The 24,863-nt window shown below is 36.7% G+C and overlaps 1 protein-coding gene across 1 annotated transcript in view; it reads right to left on the bottom strand.

Moving 5' to 3' along the window:
- Nucleotides 1-19,202: 19,202 nt before the first annotated feature.
- Nucleotides 19,203-24,863, bottom strand: part of ZNF804B (zinc finger protein 804B) — a gene marked incomplete at its 3' end in the record, with an annotated part of 398,915 nt that continues 393,254 nt past the window's right edge. The window contains exon 4 of the mRNA XM_079786821.1: nucleotides 19,203-22,821. Coding sequence (XP_079642947.1) covers nucleotides 19,203-22,821 — 3,619 coding nt within the window. The remainder of the gene's footprint in view (nucleotides 22,822-24,863) is intronic.

A 24,863-nucleotide genomic window follows, 5' to 3' on the forward strand; every position in this document is an offset into this window, starting at 1 on the left:
ATAGTAATAAATGGCACAGACATTTAAAAGGTCTTTTAGCATTTACTAAATATATTTGTTGGACAATGTGAAAAATGGTCATATAGAAACATCTTATAGACTGATTCTAAATGTTAAATAAAATTATACTAAGTAACAAGTACTAGTGTTTATTACTATGTCATTCTATTTATCAGTCACGAAGAATCTGAACTTTCAATAATAATTTTAATAGCTAACACTAACATAGCACTTACTGCATACCAGTTACTATTCTAAGCATGTCACATATACTGCACCATTTAATTCTCATAATAACACCTTGAGATAAATTGAAATGACTCTTGACACTAACTACCCATAGTTGTGACAGACATCATGGATTAAAGGTACAGTCTTCCACAACATTGCCCTCACTTCAGATACCAGCTTCAAGTTCAGGGGCCCACAGGCCATTCTCACTTTTGATCAACTGGCTACAAATGAGACTCCTACTACTCCCTCAGCTTCATTGATTTTCTAGATTGACTCACAGAACTCAGGAAAGCACTACACTTAGGATTGTAGTTTTATTGCATATAAAAGTATACAAATCAGAACCATCCAAAAGAAGAGCAAAGTCAGGAAAGGTTCCATTGTTCTTTTGTGGATTCAGGATACAGACTACCACCAATAAAGGAACCTCACCTTGGAATGGGTGTTAAGTTCATCCTTTAAATTATTATATCTAATACTCTTGTTACTATCCATCGATTCAAATCTGGATAGCACAGTATTATAGTAAAGAGCTACATTTAAAAAATGTTTTAATTGATTTTTATAGAGAGGAAGGGAGAGGGACAAAGGAGAGATAGAAACATGGGTGAGAAACATCAATCAGCTGCCTCCTGCACATCCCCTACTGAGGATCAAGCCCCAAATCCAGGCATGTGCCTTGACTGGGAATGGAATCAGTGAACTCTCAGTGCCTGAGTTGACACTCACCATTGAGCCACATTGGCCAGGCAAGAACTACATTTTTAATTCAATACCAGGTTGCCTTAGCAATGTCATTCGTATTTCTGAGACACACATTATTTATAAGATGCAATCATGATACTAGAGTCATTCATACAAAAAAATTTTACTGAGTGTCTATAAGGTTGAGCTCTAAAACCTCTCATAACTCTAAGAATCTCTGATTCTTCACTACATGAAAAGGGCATTTTACCATTAGGGATAGCTCTGTAATGGCTAGTCGACACATTATTTTTATTCTAATTTATCCTTCTTAAGAGAAATGTGGGGGGCATAATAACAAGAGACAAGATCCTAAAGAATATTTGAATGGCTTATAAAGTTGTTAAAGAGAAAACCACAGACCCCAAAAGACATCACTTGTGCTAAAAACTCATCAGACCAAACCTAGATTTAAGACCTGATTTAACTGCAGTTTCAACCTGTCCCAGAAATATAATCTTAATCAACTGAAATTTTCTAGGTTCTTTGACTAATAATTCCCCTGCTACACCCTTATTATAAAACATTTCACTCTGTAAAACCCGTGGGAGTGCCCTTTTTGTTACTAAATGGAATGGGGCAGATTCTGATTCATGAATTGCTTAATAAAGCCAATTAGGTCTTCAAATTTACTCTATTGAATTTTTTTTAATACAGTATCGACATGCAAGTCAAGGAATAAGAACATGAAGTCTGATAACTATGGCATTAATGAATAGCTCATTAGCAGTCCATTAGTAGTTCGTTAAACAGGAGATATAAACTCTCACAAACATTCTCATCTTATGAAAATTCCAAAATGCATAATATAACTATGTAGTTATGTTTGTGTGTTTTTTTTAAAGGAACTATAGCAAGGAGAAGTTTAAAAAATTATGAGGAGGGGTGTGGCATCACCAAGATGCCAACATGGGTCATTCCTTACTTCATTCCCTCTCACAAAAACAAAAATAAAACTCACAACTATTCATGGACAAGACACCCCTGAGAGAATCCTAGAACATGGGGTTGAGGCAGAAGCACACACATGAACCACAGAGACACAGACTGCATTCAGGGGCAAAAGGAGCAGCACACAGCTGTACTGCCCCTCCCCCATAATGAGGGGTCTTCTCTGAGTCTACAGTTCCTCCAGCAGGAAAAGAGAACCCAGGGTGGACATCCAGTTTCCCCAGCGTGGTGGGTCACTTTTAGGAAGCCCCAATTCTAGTCTTGCCCGATGGGGACTGCAAGGCCATCAGGCGTACTTCACTCCTGGGAATCCGACTGTGACAGAGAAGAGGAAAGGAGGTTGCAACAACTGGCCCTTGAATCTTGGCAGACCAAGTTCCGACCTGCAGTGCCAAGTAGTTGCCCCAATCAATCATGCTTTTGCTCACCTGCAGAGCCAAGACGGCGGCATGGTCCAACCAGGGAAGGCAGCAAGGTGAAGGTCGGCCTGATTTGGGTCCTGGAACGAAAAGCTTTCCCAGCCTTGGAGCCTGGTCTGCCTCTCTGTTCTGGCAAGGTTGCTGAGTCATAGCCACGCCCACTAATGAGTTTAATTATCTATGGGCCCCTATTGACCAGGAAGCCCGACAGGGAACACCTGGGAGGCTGCTTGGACCTGGCTGTGCTGTCTCTCCGGTGCAAGGGAGCTAAATCTTATGGCCTGCAGCTGAGAATAGCTCTCAGTCCCTCCCAAACAGAAAAGCTGATTGAAAACACAGGGGAGCCTGCTTGGAGCTGGCCTTCCAACGCCACCAAAAAATTGCTAGATCTAATCAGCAATACCACATTTACAATCCTATATAATAAAAGGCTAATATGCAAATCAACCAAATGGCAGAACGACCAGTCGCTATGACACACACTGACCACCAGGGGGCATATGCTCAACGGAGGAGCTGCCCCCCTAGAGGTCAGTGTGCTCCCACAAGGGAGTGCCGCTCAGCCAGAAGCTGGGCTCACAGCTGGCGAGTACAGTGGCAGTGGAGGGAGCCTCTCCTGCCTCTGAGACAGCGCTAAGGATGTCCAACTAACAGCACCCAAGGGCTCCTGAACTGCAAGAGGGCTCAGGCCAGGCGGAGGGACCCCCTTGAGTGCACATATTTTGTGCACCGGGCCTCTAGTAGCATATAAAATAACATCGTACTTAAGAGTACATTTAACCAAGAAGGTGAAAGATCTCTATATTGAAAACTATAAGACATTAATGAAAGAAATAGAAGACACAAATAAATGTAAATGTATCATGTTTGGAATTGGATTGGAAGAATTAATATTGTTTAAATGTCCATATCACCCAAAGCCAATTAGAGAGTCAATGCATTTCCCATCAAGATTTCCAATGGCATTTTCTAGGGAAACAGGAAAACAACCCTAAAATGTACAGTATTGTTTGGATCCACAAAAGACTCCAAATAGTGGAAGCAATCATGAGAAAGAAAGAAGAAAGCAGGAAGCATCACACTTACTGATATCAAGCTATATTATAAAACTATAATAATCACAACACTATGGTACTGGGATAAAAATAGAAACATAGACCAATGGAACAGAATCAAGAGTCCAGAAATAAAACCATAAGTTCAGCTAATATTTGTCAAGGGTGCCAAGAATAATCAATGGAGAAAAGACAGTTTCTTCAATAAGCAAGAAAATTGTACACTTACATGGAAAAGAATAAAACTAGACCCTTATTTATACCATTCACAAAAATAAACTCAAAGTTGATTAAAGACTGTGAGACCTGAAATCAAGAAATTCCTAGAAGAAAACATGGGAATAAAGCTCCTGACATGGGTTTTGGCAATGAATTTTAGATATGGCACCTCAAGCACAAGCAAGAAAATAAAAATGAAAAATAAGCAAGTGGGACTACATAAAAAAAAACTTCTTTGCAGCAAAATAAATGATCAACAAAATGAAAAGACAACCTACAAAATGGGAAAATATATTTGCAAATCATATATCTGATAAGGGGTTAATATAAAAAATACATAAAGAACTTATACAACTCAACAACCAACCAATTTTTAAAATTAAAACATGGGCAAAGGACTTGATTAGACATTTTCTAAAGAAAATATACAAATGCCCACCAGGTACTTTAAAAGGTGCTCAATATCACTAATCACTAGGGAAACAAATCAAAACCAGACTGAGATGTCACCTCACAACTCTCAGAATAGCTACCATCAATAAATCAACAGCCAACTAGTACTGGCCAGGATGTGGAGAAAAGGGACCCTTGTGCACTGTGGTTGGCATGGTACATTGATGCAGCCACTATAGAAAACACATGGAAGTTTCTCAAAAAGTTAAAAATAAAACTATAATATGATACAGCAATTTCACCTCTGGGAATATATATGAAGGAAACCAAAATACTATGTTGAAAAGACATCTATACCCCCATTTTCACAGCAGCATTATTTACAATAGCCAAGACATGGAAGCAACCTAACATCCACTAATGGAAGAATGGACAAAGAAAATGTGATATACATCTATATGCATACATATAGATATAGGTAGATACCTATACACACAATGGAATATTTATTATTCAGTGATAAAAAAGAAAAATCCTATCATTTACAACAACATGGGATGAAATTTGAGGGCATTTTGCCCTCAAATAAGTCAGAAAGAGAAAGACAGATACTGTATGCTCTCACTTTTATGTGGAATCTAAAAAGAAAATAAAATTAAAAACCACACAGTACTTGCTATTATGTCAATTATATATCAATAAAACTAGAAAAACAAAAATAAAATTAAAATTTATAAAAAAAAGAACATGCCATATACTTACCTTGTTATTATATGATTATGGCATACTAATACTATAGATGGAATAATATAATAATAACAGCAGTAATAATAATAATTGGCAGAAGAAAAGTTCAGTGAATTATAGCTTATTACTGTCAAGGTTTTTAATGTATTTTGACCTTCATAAAACTCACTGGAATGTGATTTGGCAATGTATTAAAAATTAATATGTGTGTACTTTAATCCCTATTTCCAAGAACTAAACTTCTATCAGCAATGATAAGAGAAAATCTACATCTATAAAAATGTTCAGTGAAGCATTATTTATTTTAGCAAAAAGCTGAGGGAGAGTTTAAATAACAATAAAATGGGGAATGGTTGTATAAATTATGGTATATTCACTCCATGTAATTTAAAATTCTATTTAAGAAACAATGTTGCATAAAAGAAAGAATTATAATAGTAAGTTAAAAAATGTAGCGTGAAAATCAGAAGCATAGCCATGTAATGTCTTTATCATTCTTGTGTATCAAGATGAGACAACTGGATTATGACTCTTTCATCTAACCTGCTAGTCAAGTATGGTTAACTTTCCTGCTGTATATTTGCACATCTTGACTGAGGGAACAAGAAAAACACTGGCAACTTTTAGATTAGCTCACAACTCTGAAAATATTTAAACGCCTTTCTCTCTAAAATCTTCATTAATGACAGACCCCTCAATTTGGCACCTGAATAAACATTATCACTGGCACTGCATCATACATCAAGATCAAAGTAGTCAACGTAATGTGTAGTCCCACTTTCACTCTATGAAAATGTTGTCCATTGTCACAGCCCTTTAGAAATCCTCATGAAAAAACTACCCATACAATCTTAGCAGGCAAAACCAGCTGTCACTGGTCAGGACTCAGGAGGCATTCGCTTCTTCCAATTTGACACAATGATTGTGCAAACTCAACCTTGACAGGACTGGCATGTGGGGAAAAAATTGATGAGGGCAGAATATCCAAGAAACAGAAGGAGAAGAGGCCAGGATGGCCAGGTGTAACACTTCAAGAACATGCCAGAAATAAGCCTGAAGCACTGGAACATCTCCATAAGCAGCGACAGAACCAGCTCCATGCTGCCCCCACTGGGGCCACTCAATTTGAAGCAAAGAAACTAAGGCTGGTGCTGCAATTCAAACTATGACATCCAAGTAGAAGCACTGGATCTGGACTCAAAGACAATGTCGCCTGTGTAACCATGTTGCCAAAAAGTCTCATGTACCACCCAGACTTTATTGATAATAAATTTATTTCTCATTGGCAAAGACAACCAATCAGAAATCAGGAAGAGACCTTTCCCAGGTAGATTATGTTTTCATATAGGGTGCCTTTGCTATTTAATTCTATTCATAGGTTTAGGATAAAAAGAAATCTGGTTAATACACAAGTTGGTGAAGAAAAAAATAAAACAATTGGGATAACAAACAACAATAAAAATTTAAAAAAAAAGCCCAGTCAAGTGCTGCTAGCCTATATTATGCAAGAAAATGGCTGCATGTCAAAGACATGTGAAATAATCATACCTTATTTAATACAGCAACCAGCTAAACTGAAAGGCAACACATCCTGGAGTGCCTATCCTCTTAATGAAATGAGAATTCTCTCTGGAGTGTTTGCCAGAAGCCAGAATTTTGCCTCATACAAAACTGCTTTCCTAAAACAGAGATCTCAAAAGACAACTTCACTTGTTATTCTCAGAAATTATATTTTTTTCCCTTTCTGGACATGTATTAGTTGCTGACGAAAGTGGTGGATATCTATCCATAGCACAATCATCATGTCTATATAAATATTTACCAGTTCATATGGCATTATTATCTATCCATCCCATTTTAAATTATTCAATAGCAAAAGATTTTGAACTAATGTAATCACAATATCCTAGTCTCAAAGTTAAGATATGCTTAACAAGGATAACACGAGGGTATTATTTCACAAAGATTCTCTGCAGGAGATTCAAAAGAGATGGGTTTTCCTTACCTCACCTTCTTTCTTTGAAGGAAGCAATCAAACAGACAAGCATCATTAATTAGGCAGATAGTTTCTATCATGCCTTTTTGTGCAATAGAACAAACATTGTTTGGGAAACAAAACAGTGACCCGGGTACAAATACAGGCTCTTCCATTATGCAGACTGCCATTAACTTCTTTTGCACTTACTATTATTTATCCTAACACAAACTTTATTTATCTTTTTTTGTTCTCTTTCTCCTTCTCTAAAATGTAAGCTTCCTAAGAGATTTTTGACTGGCTTTGTACTTAATATATATATTAATTGAATGATGGAAGAAATAACTCTCCAAGGAATTCCTAGCTTGTTATACCATTTGTAGAGACCAGTGGGAGTGTTACATATAGAGTAGAAATATTCCCCCAAAAGATATTGGTTATTTGGCCTCTAACCAACAGGCTCAAACACAATCCCTGAAGTTATAGAGGTCGTATGATAAATACTTTTACAAAGCAATGTAAAATTTAAAATACCTATCAACACTTTCTGTGTGTGTATAAATTTTACATCTTCAAGGAAATACATCCTGGATGGATAATTTAAAAATTAAAATAAATAACCAACACCTCAAGTTCAACAAATATTTTATCAATTAATCAAGAAGGATTTCCCCCCCACATCTACTCGTTGGTTGAAAATATAAATTTTAATTTCCAAATTGTAATTTATTTAACAAATTGCATCAGATGTTGCACAAATAACATTGCCTCAAATCAACCAAAGCAAGATCTTATTGGATTCATGCATTCTTTATTTACTCAACAAATGTTTATAGAGTGCTTACTATGTTTCCAGTGTGATTCGAAGATTTAAAAAAAACAACAAAAAACGTATTGAACAGGAGAGGAAAAAATTCTGTTCCCATAAAATTTTCCTCTCAAGTAATTTATTTTTAGGAAGAAAAATTTTAAATATATATAAAAACAGATATATAAATAAATGCATAATAAAATAGATCTTTAATTGTAAGAAACAGTTCGAGGTTGATGGTATCAATTGTAATATAGATGTTCTTTTAGATTGGGTGGTTAAGAAAGATCTCTCTGTGGAGGAGACATTTGTAAAAATCCCTGAATGAAGGAGGGAAAGAATCATGAGAGTACCTAAGGAAAGAGCATTCTCTCAAAGAAAACAGCAAACGCAAAGGCTTTGCATGGGAAATGAATGGTTTATTTTACCAGAGTGACAAAGACACAATGGAAGAAGAAGTGGTAGAGATAGAGGTGGGATGACATTGGATGTTAAAGGCTGTTGTGAGAACATTGGATTGCATTCTAAAAACAATATGAAATTACTTAAGAGATTTATATTTTTAGACTAGCACCCTGTCTCCTTTATGTGGATTAGGCTCTAGAAACCAGAGATGCAGGGAGATCAGGCAGGAGGTTATTGCTATATTACAGGTGAGAGAAGATGATGGAATGTACTAAAAGAGTAGCAATGGGAATCATAAGAGGTTAGTTTTGGAATATTGTGAAGGTAGAATTGGCAGGACATGCTGATAAGTTGGTGATAAGGATGTGGGATATGAGAGAGAATGAAACCCAAAAGGACATTCAGGAGTTTAACGTGAGGAACGGGTCTGATGGAACTCTTTAGTGAGATGTGGAGCACTGGGGAAGGAAGGGTTATGGAATCAAACCGAAAGCTCTTTTTGGAACATTAATTTCCTAATGACTAGTAGACATTCAATGAAGGTTATGAGTGAGCTATTGAACAAACACGTGTGGCAGCTGAAGGAAATCATAGCTGAAGGTATAAAGTTGAGAATCATCAGTGCATAAAAGATTCTTAAAGGCCTGGTACTGAATAAGACTGACAGTGTGTATAGGTTGGAGTGAAAGTAGGTTTGCAGTTGCTCCTGTGGAAAATAATACCTTAGTAAATAATATAAGAATAAATTCTGTGTTTCCTGTACTCACAACTGTAAATCTACTTTTGCCCCACCCTGTATAAGAGAGACAAGATGATGTCTAAGTACTCGACATTTAATGGTTGGGAGCATCAGGAAGCTCTGGGGGAAAATAAGCTGCAAAGAAGAAACCAGTTCAGACTTAAGGAAAATCAAAGTACATAGTGTCCTAGAGTCAAAAAGAAGGAAATAAAGTGAAGAGTGACAGTTACGTGAAGTCTCAAGTCATATTCCCATATTATTGGTCATTCCTGAATAAAGAGATTTCCTGGTGAGTTGAGTCCTTTTAAGAACAATAAGTAATGAAACTATTTTCACAGTTTTACATTAAAAATATTATAAATGGGAAGACTGTCACCATGTGTATATTATATTTTCAGTTACAGAATACATTCTGAAAATTTTGCAGAGCTTTGGTAGAGTATTATTACAAAGTATTAGATCATATTTTTAAAAGCAAACAAATAGAAGCAGAAAGACTTTACACAATGTATGCATAATAGATTCCAATAAAGAATACATTTCTAGAACTTTTAAATTCATATTTATTTTCAGTTTGAGGAAACAACTTTATTTTTAACACTAAAATTTTAAGAAATAGTTTAAGAAATACCAGCCTTTAAATATATAATATAAATATATACAGTAATAAATAAAACTGTTAAATACATTTTAAATTCAGCAGTGTAAAATACAGAATATTTCCATACCATATTTCTCTTTTCTTATATTTTGGTATGCTTTGTGTTAGAAATACATGACCAACACTCTAAATACCATTAAGCTTTTTATTGAAAAAAAATATTATTGCACTGAACTATAGTCCAAATAATTTATTGAATAACCTAAAAAATCTGCTTTGCATATATAATAGTGCAATTTACTTAGCCACAGTATAATAAAAATGTTTTGTACAGAGAATACAAAATAAAATTATTTAATGATGTATCATATTGCCAGACTATCACCCAGTTTACTTACAAAGCAAATACTTCAAATAGAATTGAGTAAAATGGGAATTTGTTTTAAAACAGTTACATAAGCCATTTACATTACTAACTATTTTATCATCTCTCACAATTAAAATAAAATAACTGACAATTTAGCATGTTGGGAAAGAAATTTCTCCTTGAAGTTGATTGTTTCAATATGTGAATATTTTTGAAAAAGCACTATTTGAACAAAGATCATGGTCTACAACTGAAAACTATAAGAGTATGTTATTAAGAACACACACTCATGTACACACTCATATGTACATACACACATTTTGTGTATTTTCAATAGGCCTGATTTATGATTCTGCCAAGATGCTCTTGCTCTTCATACTTAAGGAAAGTGGTGGGATGCAAAATGAGGCAGTGACTTTAGGAGGGAGTGGAGTTAAGAAAGTGAGTTGGGAATTCTCTCTCTGATACAAAGCTGCAAAATATTAATTTGAAAAGACCCTTCGACTTATCAAACATTGGCTTATTCTAAACCTAATCCATTGGGCCACTGCTTCCATTTTTAATATAGCTTTATCCAAAGCAATACAACAATAACCTTCAAATGTCCACCGAATGGAGAAGGTGGATAATATTTTTGCAGGCATGAAATGACAATCTTTGAAAATCCTTTGACCCAGGTTGATTGACAGCAGAACTGCTATTTTAGTAGGAACTTCCCATGTTATTGGGAAGTAGCTCCAGTCTGAGACAGGCATGGCAGTGAAACTGCTTTCCTGACGACTAGTCACTCGCTTGCTTTTTAATAATGTTTCTATTTTTCAAAGAGAGTGCATTTCTCTTCAGGAGTTTAGCAGTATAAGGAATCAAAATTAAACCTTTCCCTGGGCCCTGCTGGGCCAGAGACAAGCATTAAAGCACCTTTGCCCCTAAGTACCTTAGCTACCGGCTGATACATAAATGTCAAATGTATACTGATGTGTGAGATTCAGGTTCTTTTCCTTGTACTTCTGGCACACTGGATCTGATATTTACATGTTTTTCTTCAGAATATTTACCTCTCTTTCTGAAAACGCATGGGGAAATTTCTAGGGAAGTTTGAGAAGCGTGCTACAGGTTTGAGATGATCAGCAATGTCATGTCACTGTTAAGGAGGCAGTGAACTCTCCCTGCAGCCTGGGGAAGGCATCTGGTCAGTTCATTCATAGACATCTAGAACACTGGCATACCAAGTGTTGCCCTAAAGGGTAGAGGAGCCCTAATCGGTTTGGCTCAGTGGATAGAGCGTCTGCCTGCGGACTCAAGGGTCCCAGGTTGAATTCCAGTCAAGGGCATGTACCTTGGTTGCGGGCACATACCCAGTGGGGAGTGTGCAGGAGGCAGCTGATCGATGTTTCTCTCTCATTGATGTTTCTAACTCTCTATCCCTCTCCCTTCCTCTCTGTAAAAAATCAATAATATATATATGGAATCCTTATTTAAACAAATAAAAAAACAAAGGGTAGAGGATCTTCATATCTCCAATTATTGTTCCAAATGTTTGAACGACATGATGTTTCTGGATCAGCTTGAAAGTGTTACAGTAAACTTTAAAAGCTGTGTTGCTACCATCACTGGGAACTTTGTAAGTGAGCAACAACTTATGCACAAAGGAGATAAGCCAGATCTGGAAATATGGTCCTGAGTAATTTTACTGATGAGATATTCATTTAATGGGAAAGCTTTATAGGATTAATTTCTTTGAATATATTTCTATTCAGAGATAACAGGGAGATTTCCAATAATCCTGGCAGAAACTGAAGAAAAGGAGTCGCTGTGAAATCTGTTTTCTGTAAGTGAAATAGCAATTTCAGGTGATTATTCTGTGTAATGTCTGCCAAAGGAAAAACTCTGGGAACTAAAACCTTTCCAAATTACTCCTCACATATTAGTCATTTCCTATATTTAACAACATATGTAAAGGTAAACTCAAACGTGGCAGGAAATAATTAAGAGGTTCACTTGCACAATTTTCCAGTTTTTCATACAAAACATTTATTTTGGTTAACCATACCCTGAATCCAGTGAGACTATCTGATGGTGGACCAGTTCTGAATCTCTAAGAAAACTATATAGATAGGTATGTGTGTCTGTGTGTGTGCATGTGCATAAAGAGTTTACAGTCTTTCTTAAAATATTTTCAGTTTTTAATTAAGAATTTATAGTTTAAGACAGACACAAAACCTTGCCTCAATGAGCCAAGTTTGAAAGAGTAGTCACATACAGGGATTTACTCCATAAATATTAGTCAATACTCATTAAAAAACTTTAATGCTAAAAACCAACTGTCTAATAATTGTATAAGTGGAAGAAAACAATGCTGAAAATATAATTTATCAAAGTGGCAAATTTTAAAAAATTGATCTATTTTAGAACTCAATATATAATTAAAATTTCTTCTATTTCATTTTCTTTCAAAGCATGGTTCACTTAAGTAATATAAAAATAAAAAATAAAAAGTTTGAGCCTGTACTCACTATTTTGGGGGGAAGTTCCAAGAGGATGGCTCAGAATGTTCAACAGAGCAGGAAAAGTATTTTGAGTGTTATCAGAAGAAAACGTTAATACAAAACCAAGCCCTGTGAATCAACCATCTGAAATTTGGAAATTATGCTATAGGATAACTAGATGTGCCATTGATCATAAGCAACATTCTAGAAAAAGGATTCTGAAAATCCCCATTTTTGTTTACCCAAATGTGCAAAGTTCTTACATAATTCAGTGATGAAAATTTTATAACTCAAATTGTCAAATTATTCATATTGACTCAAAACCTAACTTTCTGTGATATTTAACCTATCATTTACCCCTAAAGAAAGTAAATATTATATTTCATAGTACACAACTCCATGCTCCTATTCCGATATTTAAAGTTAGAAAGTTATTCCTATCTTTTTTCTTCCTCAATAAGTACTTATTTTGGGCAGGAGAAGGGGGGAATACACATATTTTTTTTGTTTTTTGTGTGTTTTTTCAACATGGCATTTCACAGAGTCATAAATTTATTGCTTCAGTCAATTTGTGTTAATTTACAGAACTCATGTTATTCATTAGTATAAAAACAAAATTGATCTGGTCTCTTAATTAGTCAGGCCTGCCACTTATGAACCCATTTCAGTTTGTCAATAACTCTCTTACATTTTGTAACAGAACAATACACAGTTTTCCAAAAGGGGTCTAATTTTTCTAAGTTCTAAAAGAAATCCTTGAAGAATGAAACTGCACTGCTATCTTACACCATTCAAAAAAATTAACTTAACATGGATTAAAGTCTTGAATGTAAGGCCTGAAACCATAATATTTCTAGAAGAAAACACGGGCAGTATACTCCTTGACACGGATACTGACAATGATTTTTTTATTTAATACCAAAAATAAAGGCAACGAAAGCAAAAATAAACACGTGGTACTATAGTAAACTAAAAAGCTCTGCACGGCAAAGAAAACCATCAGCAAAATGAAAAGACAAATATTTGGGAGAATAACATTTGAAAATCATATATCTGATAAGATGTTAATATCCAAAATATATGAATAACTCAGGCAACTAAATAGTAAAAATCAACCAACCAAACAAAACACACACACACACACACACACACACACACACACACACACGATGTGATTTAAAAATTGGCAGAGAATCTGGATAGGCATTTTTGTAAAGAAGGCATACAAATGGCCAACAGGTATATGAAAAACTGCTCTACATCACTCTTCATCAGGGAAATACAAATCAAAATCACAATGAGATATTATTTCATACCTGTTATAGTGGCTATGACCAAAATGACAAAAGATAAATTCTGGTGAGAATGTGAAGAGAAGGGAAAACTTGTTCACTTTGGTAGGAATGTAAATTGTTGCAGCCACTATGAAAATCAGTATGGAGGTTCCTCAAAAAATTAAAAATAGAACTACCATATGATCCAACAATTCAACTCTGGGTATTTATCCAAAGAAAGTGAAAACACCAATTTGCAAATACATCTGCACCCCCATGTTTATTGCAGCATTTTTTATAATAGCCAAGACATAGGAACACCCTAAATGTTTATCAGTGGATGAATGGATAAAGCAAATATATATATATATATATATATATATATATATATATATATATATATATATATATATATGAATTAAATATTTATTATATATAACATAAATAAATCCAGAGTTTCACTTTTCTACCTTCCACTATCACTGAGCAAGTCACTGCATGCTTTTGTCTGAAACATTTCATTCTACTAACCAGCCTCCTTACCCTTACCTTGACTCCCCTAGAGATTACTCACAATACAATAGCTGAGTGATTTTGATAAAACTAAGATGAATCATGTTGATCCTCTGCCAAAATTATCCCAATAGCTTCTCATCTCACAATAAAAGCCAGGCATTATAATGGCTCCAAAATTACTTACCTCCCATAATTCATCCTCTGAAACCTATTTCCAAGCCGCAGTGTCCTGCTATTTCTTAAGCATGGCAGCACACTCAACAGGTTGTTGAAACCTGATCTTTTCTGAGCCTAGAATATTTACTCTCTCATTTACTTCAGGTCTTTGCCAAAATATCACTTTCACAGTGAAGCTTCCCCTGAGGACCTGATTTAAAAGTATACTTTACTCACTTCTCCCCCTTGATTCCCTTTATTTGCCTTTCCTACTGCCTTCCTTCAACAGCATTTATCTTCTGTTATACTAGTATTATATATTTCACTTGTCTATTCTGCTTTTTGTCTTCCAGACTCAACTAGAATTAAACTACCCGTGGTCTTATTTTTTTTTTTTTTGGTTATTATTATATCTCCAGCAATTGGACTACTGCCTAACTCATGGCCCTTAATAATTATTTGTTGAAGGGATGAGAAAGAAAATAAAATAGATAAATGAGAAATAAAATACTTTTTTGTACTATTTGTTTTTAGTATACTTGTTATAGTTACTAGTGATTGTCTCTTTCTTTTCATTAAACCATTCTGCTTAAAATTATATCTATAAATCAGTAATATCCATATTCAATATTCTTCCCATTATAAAAATAGAGATAACATTTTCTAGCTCCTTCCATTCTCAAGGACATTTGGTGTGGTGAAGCCCACTTTTGAAAATTCTAAATGTGAATATTCAAATTCATTTGAAGTGGCCAGGAAATCATTTTCTCTGTATTGTCCAAATTTCTTATACATGTTGTTTTTATGATTTCCATACTAAAGAATTTTATTTACTAGGAAAATAATAATGAAATCAGATTTGTATTTTTTTTCATTAGATTATTTGCCCCTAGCAGTAAGCAATAATCAGAAGCAAAATGTCAACTTCTTTTGATTTTTCCAATAAATGGAGTATTAAAAAGACATTTAGCTAATAATCTCTGTTGATACATGACTGTTGTGTTACTATTTATGGATGTATGGCACAACAATTACTATGAATATTTTCCCTTTTCAATTTATATTAAATTATTTAAAGGACTACACTTTTCCACCTCATTGGAATATTTTAAAATTATAGATTTCCTCTTGTGATGCCACAACTTTTACAATTTCCCACCCTGGAGTATAAGTTATCTTTTATTTAAATGGCAAAGTCTGCTTTCCAATAGTTTCAGATAGTATATCCAGTGAACATGCAAGATAGTCATTTCAGTGCCATCAATTCATATCCATCTATCTTTGTTAGTCAAAATTAAGTGCCAATTAGAGTTTCTCTGGTTTAACCTTCTGAGAGAATAAATTGTCACAGAGACAATTATAAAAATTAATAGGACTTCTAGTGAGTTCTCCATAATTACTCTGTCTTGGCTCTATGTCAACTTTGCAATCTGCTTTAGGAAACAGTCATCCACATTACCTTTTTATGTGCTGGAATATTTGTCATTAATTTTTATAAGAAATATTTTATTTATTTTACTTCCTTTGAATTCAGTCAATATTTATCAATGTTCTTTTATAATCACTTTTTTTTGGATGTCAATGCAAGAATAGAGTTGTTGCTATTTGATGCTTTTCCTCCATTTCTATTCCATTTAAATAAGTTAGATTTTTTCCTGCCATATCCAAGTGGAAATTCCCACCCCATAAGTAATATCTGGGAATATCTAAGAAACTACAAGTTTTTATGTTAAAACTTTTCTCTCTCTGTATCTCCTCCTTCTATCTCCCCTCTCTTTTACTCTTGCCATCTTTCACCAGCATCAGAGATGTTTTCTCCTACTATTTTCCAAGTATTAGGAAATTAACCATTCATTTCCCTTATCTTCTCCATGATACAGGAGGTACAATGGGGGTAAAGACAGTCTCTTCAATGAAACTAGACAAATTTCTTATATACAAGAATAATGGGTTAAAGACTTAAATATAAGACTCTAAACCACAAACTCCTAGGATAAAAGGATGGCAGTAAATTCTTTGACATTGCTCTGAGTAATATTTTTCTCAATGTATCTCCTCAGGCAAAGGAAACAAACAAAATGAACAAATGGGACTACATCAAAATAAAGAGGTTTTGCTCAGTAAAAGAAACCATCAACAAAACAAAAAGACAACCAACTGAATAGAAGAAGATATTTGCCAATGATACATCTGATAAAGGGTTAATATTCAAAATATATAAGGAATTTATACAACTTAATACCAAAATAACAAATAATCTAATTTAAAAATGCGCAGAGGACCTGAACAGACATTTATCCAAAGAGGACATACAGGTGCTCAGTATCACTAATTATAAGGAAAATATAAATTAAAATCACAATATAATATTGCCTTACTCGTACAACCTACAAGTATTGCCGAGGATGAGGAGAAAACTTTCATGCACTGTTGTCAGGATGGTAAATTATTGCAGGCACAATGGAAAACAGTATGGAGGTTCTTCAAATAATTAAAAATAGAACTACCATATGACCGAAAAATTCCATTTTGGGGTATTTGTTTAAAGAATCCAAAAAACACTAATTTAAAAGGACATAATGCACTTCTATGTTTATTGCATCATTGTTTACAATAGCCAAGATATAGAGGTAACCTAAGTATCCATTGATAATCAAATAGATAAAGAAGAGGTGTACATATAGACAATGAAATACTACTCAATCATAAAAAGACTGGAACCTTACCATTTGCAACAACGGGAATGGACCTAATGGGTATTACTACACTAGGTAAAATAAGTCAAACAGAGAAAGACAGAAAAAACAACAACAACACAAACAAATAATATTACTTATATGTGCAATCTAAAAAACAATAAACAAAACCGAAACAAACTCATCGATACAAACAGGTTGATGGCTGCCAGATGTGAGGGGGCTGGGTGCAATAGAAGAAGTAATTAAGAGGTACAAATTGCCAGTTATAAAAACAGTCATGGGATGAAAAGTAAGGTATAGGGAATCCTATATAATAAAAGCCTAATATGCAAATCGATCAAACGGCGGAACGACCAGTCAGCAGGGAGCGGGACTGGCAAGTGGGTGGTGCCAGGCCAGCAAAGGTGGGTGCCAGTGAGAAGGAGTGGACAGTGATGAGGGGGCGGTGGTGACTGGTGGCGGTGGGGTAATGGGGGAGCAGGGCCGGGCACTCGCTGGCCTGCGCCCTCTGATCACCTCCTGCAGAGGGAGGCCACCAGCAATGGTGGTGATTGGCCCTCCAGTCACCTCCTGCAGAGGGAGGCCACCGGTGGCAGTGGTGGGGCAATGGGAGGTAGGGTTGGCCCCTTGCTGGCTGGCGCCACCCCTTGATTGGCCAGCTGGTCACCTCCTGAAGAGGGAGGCAGGGAGTGGCCTAAGCCATCAGTTGGACATCCCCCAAGGGCTCCCAGACTGCTAGAGGGTGCAGGCCTGGCTAAGGGACCCTCTGAGTGCATGAATTTTCATGCACCGGGCCTCTAGTATAATCAATAATATTGTAATACTGTATGGTATCAGATGGTTACTAGACATATTAGGGTGAGCACTTCATAAGGTACATAAATGTTAATCAACATGTTGTACACCTGAAATTAATATAATTTTCTATGTCAATGCCAATTGAAAAATAAACATTAAAAATAAAATGTTCAGAAAAAATACAGTTGTGAAGTTTAAATGAGATAATGTAGACAAAGTACTTAGCCTGACTCTCTTGCTCTTGACACATAATAGATCTTCAGGAAGTAGAGCTCTTCTCCCCATGAGGCCAAGGTTGAGTAAGATGCCCCTTTTATCTTCGAGTGGTGGAAGAGTTTGCAGCACAATACACAAAACTGATGACCTCCATTTCTGTTCAGTTTGATTATTTTCTGAAACCTGTGCTTACGGGGAATGTACAGTCATAAAAGTTTTTCTCTCATTTTAAGAATATAAAATAATAAACCAATCTGGTGGGCCATTCAGAAACATAAACGTAAGAAATGCAAATTCTGTGAGCCAGAAACATTTTGAATGAATATTTTAAATCATTTGCAAAATTACATGAATGATGATTTTACTCATTATCATTCACTGTTTTATAAATATCTAGGGCAATTGAATAAAACACACCAAATTCTTTTTAACATTTTTCCAGTAAATAGCATGTAAAAATTCTGACATTTCCAAACCCTTACTTCTCCACTTATACATATAGTGGTGAACACAGTAACATTTCTGAGAAGAATAAAGAAAATATAACATTTAGTCCCTTTAATATTTAAAAGATTGGCCAATATATTCAAATGTTATTCTGAGTACATTTTATTTCACATTACCAAATACTAATGATAGTTGTTATATGTTTTTCTCATACAAAAATTAAACATTCTAAATTTTAGATATTGGAGATTCTTACAATTACAAAATTATCTTGACATGAATGTGTGTGAAATAAAGATAGCATAATTTTTCACAGAAACTCAATATTATAAGTGTAATCTGTGTAAAGATGGTTTGTCATTGAAGAGTAGTTTTTACTCTTAATTAATCAGATAATGTCTTGCCTTATCTTATTTCCTTTGAAAACATAGATTATATTGATTGAAACAATTATATGGATAGAAAGTTTTAATAGTTAGCCACAAAATCATTATTTTTAATAATTAGTTCATTTTACTGGCCTTTTATTATTATCTGATAAATAAAACCAAATGCCCATTCATTCATTCACACACTCAACCAACACCTATATCATATGGTATTATGTTCCATTTGATTTTCTTTGTAATATTAATAACCTGCCTGAATGTTTTCTGTTACCATTTTATAATCCTGTGTGAGAATTCATTCAAAGGGATCTTAAACACTTTCCCTCTCTCTTTCCATAAAATTGTTTTAAATGTGTCCTATTATTTTTACAAGTTAAAAGAAATTATAAAAATGCTCCTATTTCATTATTGGCAATTCAGTTCATATTTATATATTGGTCACATTTTAAATTGGCAGCAATATTTAAATCTGATAATAATCAGATAGAACACTTTAAATGTATCATTTTGTAGGTAGTGACAATTTGTTTTATTTATCCCCAAGAGAGGCTTTAATACTTATTAGTTCAAGTGCGCTGACACATTTAAGGCCTCTTTCACTCCATTATACTGTTGCATCTGACTGGAGCAAGAATGATGGCAAAGATCTTGACCTTGAAACACTGGTTGAATTAAAGGATTCAGGTGGATGATAGAAGCTGTGGCTGGGTTTAAGTGAGGGCTAAACAACGTGGGGATGAATGCTGCGGGGGGCAGGGGCTGAAGTGCTATGTGAGATGGGTGGAAGGGGGCGGCAGTGACTAAATGTAGGGGATGACCCGCCATGAAAGTGGGGTGTGCAGGGATGAGGGCTGGAGTCAGCGGAGGAAATGCAAATGGAGTAAAATGTGGCTGCGAAAGAGGGTGCAGGTGAGCTATAGGGAGGTGGTTGCTCTGGGAGTGTAGAGAAGCTGAAACAGCAAAATGCTGCAGGAATGTGTGGTGGATGGTGGTGAAGGAAGCGTGCTGGTGAACTGGGACTGTCTGCACAGCTGAGGCCGCAGGCAACACGCGGAGATGCTTGGCTAGGAGCTGTTTCTGCATATGCTGCTGGGCTTGTAGCTGGAGGAGCTTATATTTATCTATTTCTTCAGGAGAAAATGTTACTGGCTGTTGAATTAAAGGGGGAGAGAGAGATTTATGACACAATTCTAATTCTTCTGCTAATCTGTCATGCTTCTGCATAGCTCTGTCATAGCAAGGGTTCATATCCCCCTCTGCATGATTGGTGTGCATGCTTACATTCTGCAGGTTTGGGTTTATTTGGTCCTCTTTGGTCTCTGTTGGATCAGTAACACCAGCATATCTATTAGATGGAAGAGCACCAGGGAAATCATTTGGTACTGGATCACAGCTTGGAATAAAAGGCTGGACTTCACTCGCCAAAGGTTTTGATGGTTCTTTTGTTGTTGGCTTCTTTTTCGTGTTCGGTGACTGAGACTCTGCTACTATGTGAACTATACCTTTGGAAAGATGGTGATCACAATCAGTGTCTACTAAAACAGTCAAGTTATTTGTCTGTGAACTGCTGATTTTGCCTGTCTCAATAGTTCTTTCCATTGCACTGCCTCTGTCATTTGCTCGTTTACTTGGGGTTCGTCTTTTTTCAGACAAAGGCATTGCTGGTCTGTGACCACCTGGTGGTGTAAATTGAATGGTGCATTGGATTTGTGAATGAGGCTCGCATTCATTTTTACAACTGTTTGCAGAGACCTCAACGTTAGCTGATTGCTCCTGACACTTCTTGGCTTGAACTCTTTCTAGAAGGCTTCTGGCTGTCACAGAGGTCTCCTCTCCTCCTGTAAGGTTTAACTCTGTGGTTTCTGAGAGGTGGCTGGAACAGTTCCTTCGAAGACAGCTGATTTTCCCAGAGTTATGCTGCATGGGTTTTACGTTTCCCAGATCACAAATGTGAGGGCTGTGCAAAGACTGCTGACTTCTTTCACTTTTATTTAAGTGATCAATTCTCTCTCTGGAGTAAGAGCCCAACCGGCTGTGCTGAGGTCCCTGGCACTCAGATGGCCTTCCACTATTCCCGGCACAGAAAACCGGGGAGCTGGCATTGCATTGGGTGACTCTCCTGGATTTGGGCCCTGAAAATTGTGGTTGACTTTTGCGCAGTTTATATCTTTCCCTACAGTGACCGTATCTGTGCTTTGAGTAGTTTTCGTATTTAAAGGATTCCCACAACTTGCAGTTCTTATCTCGCTGTGTTTCAGACTGCAGGCAGCCACTCCTGGCTCTCTCACCAGACAAGCAGAGGCAGCCGTGCTGTCGGCATTTCTCTCTGTGCCGTTTCACCGAGCTGCGTTCTCCTTTACAAAAGGAGAGCACTTGACCTCTGCCATGACCTCTGGATCTGTGACGTGAACAAGTACTTCTCAGGCTGGACGTGCTGTCCGGGGATGTTTCCGAAGGGCTGGGGCGTCTCTCTAGAGACACCTTTGGGGGGCTTCTCTTGTCATTTTGGGTTCTACATCCAGGCACCTTGTTGGTCACACTGATGTGGTTACTATTCAAAATCACACTGAAGTCACTGTGACCCCCTACTGTGCAAGGACTAGTCTTCCAGGTGGATTGATTTGCATCTTCAAAATCTGAATGAGGATCACAGGGAACCCGCTTATGTTTTTTAGTCCTCGGGATGTAAGGAGCAAAAGCCAGGCCCTCGTGTGCATCGTTTAGAACTACCCTTTGGCAGCTTTGCCAATGGGCCCTGAAAGGTTCCTCAAGTTCATGATCACTATTATTATTGTTTCCTACACAATTCTTCAGAGAGATATCAAGGTAAGCAGGCACTTCAGGGTTTTTCGTTTCTAAATCACTGGCACTCAAATTGTGTTCACTCATGTTTGGCTCAGAATCACTGGATCCCCCATGACAATTTCTCTGGACATTTTCCCAATCTGGATTAGCTGTCAGCATCTTTGGTTTCAGAGGTTGATTGTTATCGTCTTGGATCAATCTGCGTTGGCCTTTGATTAAACCTGAGACTCGGCTCTCTATGTTAGTCTTCATTTCTGAGGGCTCCTTTATCAATTCTGTTTGTAAGTCCTCTGGCTCATGGTCATCCTTCGTGTTCCGAGAAATCTTAAAATCAAAATATAATGGATTGCAGCCATAAGAGATACAGGGCTCTGTTTTTGTAAAGAGCAGCAGTTCTGTGGGCCATTGGAGAGTGGTGTGGCCATCCTTGCTTTGTACGTGCAGGTAAGGCAACGGTTTGGACTTGACACCACGGGACCTTGCTTCTCTGAGGAGCCTCTGCACGTTGTTGCTAACTCTTTCTGTTTCATCTGCGGATTTCTGCCTCTTCTTTCTGGAGTTGGAATTCAGGTGCATTGGGCTCTTGTGCTCACTTGGCTCTAACGATGGAAACTCATCCAGACATTCAAACATCCTGGCATCGCTGTGCTTGTAAACGTTTGGTGGGCTGGAGGAGGCATTTGCTTGGCATGCATGATTAATGCCGTTTTCTGAAAGGTTTTTCAATGCTTTTCTAGTGTCCTTTTCTCTACTGGAAGGAGGAAAATCCACAGCTGAAAGATGAGTGTTAGATTTAGAGAATGAAGTGGGAATGCCAGTCCAGTCTTCTGCTGTTTCAGTGGAGTCGTTTTTGTCTTTCAGGAGCTGAGAGCTGTTGCATGAAACACCTTCCGGATGGCTTGAGGAGCTCCTTCTAGCTTCTTCCCTAGGAAGGGGTGCCCCCGCGCTTGCAAACCCGCAGCACTTGCACTGCTCCACAGCCCGCTTTGTTTTATAGGTGGGTGGCTTGTTACAGTCGTGGGTTTCTTCTGTGTTCTCGCTAAAGACCGATGCTGAAGACTCTAATTTTACGTGTACTTTTTTGGAAAAAGAAAAGGATACTCCTGTCCGGTGGTTTGCATTACTGAGATCTGACGATGTCTGTGGCACCCGCTTCCCAAACAAATAAAGTCTGTCTGTCTGTAACTGGTGGCGGTTGGGCACGGCAGGCCGCTGTTTCTCGGAAATGCTCCTGGGGAGGTTCTTTCCTTTAGGGAGAGGGGCACTCTTCAGGCATGACACTTTCCTGCCACTCTTAACTGGGAAAATGCCTTGCTGCAGTTGCTTTTCTATGGCTACCCTGGGGGCTTTGTATGCCGGTCCATTTCCAGAAACACTGTAAATACAATAAATATTAACATGATTAGGATACTGGATTTGAAATCTTACCCACATGTGAACATTTCATAGTGTTTCTATGATGCGTTATGCTGCCCTTTATGAATTCTGCCTGCTGTAATACAACCATTTCACTGCACTTATAACTCAGTATATCTATGTTTCAAAGTGGCTATTTTTGAAGTGCATCATGTAAGTGTATTCTTTTTGAAAGTGGCAAAAAAACAGTAGCATGTGAATATCTTATGCCAGGGCCACACAAGAAAATAAAGTATTGCATTTATATTACAATCTATGAACTCCAGAATGCATCAAATTTTGGAATATAGATTTAATAGTCTTTCACAAAGAGTTTTCCAATCGGTGCTTTCAGATTAAATAAGACATTAACTAGAGTTGTCACTTCCAAAATGTATCTTTAATTTGTTTTTTTCTCTAAGTTCTAGCGTTTTGTAATTTTTGTTTCCTCAGTTTTAAAATTCCTTCACATTTGCTTCCTTTTGCAATGGGGTGGTTAGTTCTTTCTTTATGACTTGTCACTATTTTGATTAATTATAATCCTATCTAATAAAAGAATAATATGCAAATTGACCATCACTCCAACACACAAGATGACTGCCCCCATGTGGACACAAGATGGCCACCACAAGATGGCCAGCAGGGGAGGGCAGTTGGGAGGGACCTGGCCTGCAGGGAAGGGCAGTTGGGGGGCGGACCCAGGCCTGCAAGGGAGAGCAGTTGGGGGGGACCCAGGTTTGCAGGGGAGGGCAGTTAGAGGCAATCAGGCTGGCAGAGGAGCAGGTAGGCTTCAATCAGGCTGGCAGGGGAGTGGTTAGGGGGTGATCAGGCTGGCAGGCAGAAGCGGTTAGGGGCAATCAGGGAGGCAGGCAGGTGAGCAGTTCAGAGCCAGCAGTCCTGGATTGTGAGAGGGATGTCCGACTGCTCTCGAGGGGTACCAGATTGGAGAGGGTGCAGGCTGGGCTGAGGGACACACCCCCTGTGCACGAATTTCATGCACCGGGCCTCTAGTAATGTATAAAAAAGTAATACATTACAAGCCATCTCAATATCTTGAATTATCTTTAAATCATTTCTTCTGCTTCTTACCCAAATATTTTCTTTCTACCTTTTGTGCAAATATATACTTTATCTTTCAGTAGATTTAAGCAGATTAATCATTTAATTAGTAATTCAACTAGAAAATGGGAAATAGAAATATGTATCTATCTATCTATCTATCTATCTATCTATCTATCTATATATTTATATTAGATTAAAATTATTTCTTTTTAATGCTTTACCTGTAAAACCTCTACCACAATACAAATCCCATCAATTATCTGACTGTTTGAGTGGCCTTTCTTCTTTCTTTTCCTTTTTCACATGCTTCAATGTGTGTGTGTTTGCTTTTTTCTATTTTAGAATTGTACTTCATTTCTATCCAGTCATTGGATGCTGAAGTATTCACTACTAAAACAACTGTTACCTTTGCCACATGTATTTAAATTCTAATGGAGAGGAGTGCTTTCTGAACCCTTATCCTGAGAAATTCTTTCCGATTGCCTTCACTTATGACTATTTGGCCAATCAGCATGGATTGGCTGTGGGAGCACACTGACTAGAGGCCCGGTGCATGAATTCATGCACAGAGTTACATTTCTTTTGTCCATCAAATTTCATCTCCTTTGCTTCATTTACTTTACATATTTAATATTGCAGAGACATATTTAATCAGCCTCCTTTTATTCATTTCTGACATGAATCAGCTTGAGCATTTGTATGATTTTATAATTTTTCATTGTGCATATTTTATTATGTTTATTACACACAGTATATTTTTGTTCTATTTATTACATATAATAAATCATATGTCTAAAACATTTTACCAGACCATAGTTACAGATTTATTTATTTATTTATTTATTTTTTTTTTTGGTTAGTTTTTGCTAGTACTTTTGGGCACTTTCAATTAATTTAATTCAGTTCAGAAACTTCTCATATTTCTCTGATTATTCCATCTTCCCTGTTCTGATTTCTTAT

This window comes from Cnephaeus nilssonii (genome assembly GCF_951640355.1).
Source record: "Cnephaeus nilssonii genome assembly, chromosome: 12".
NCBI classification, from domain to species: Eukaryota; Metazoa; Chordata; class Mammalia; order Chiroptera; family Vespertilionidae; genus Cnephaeus; species Cnephaeus nilssonii.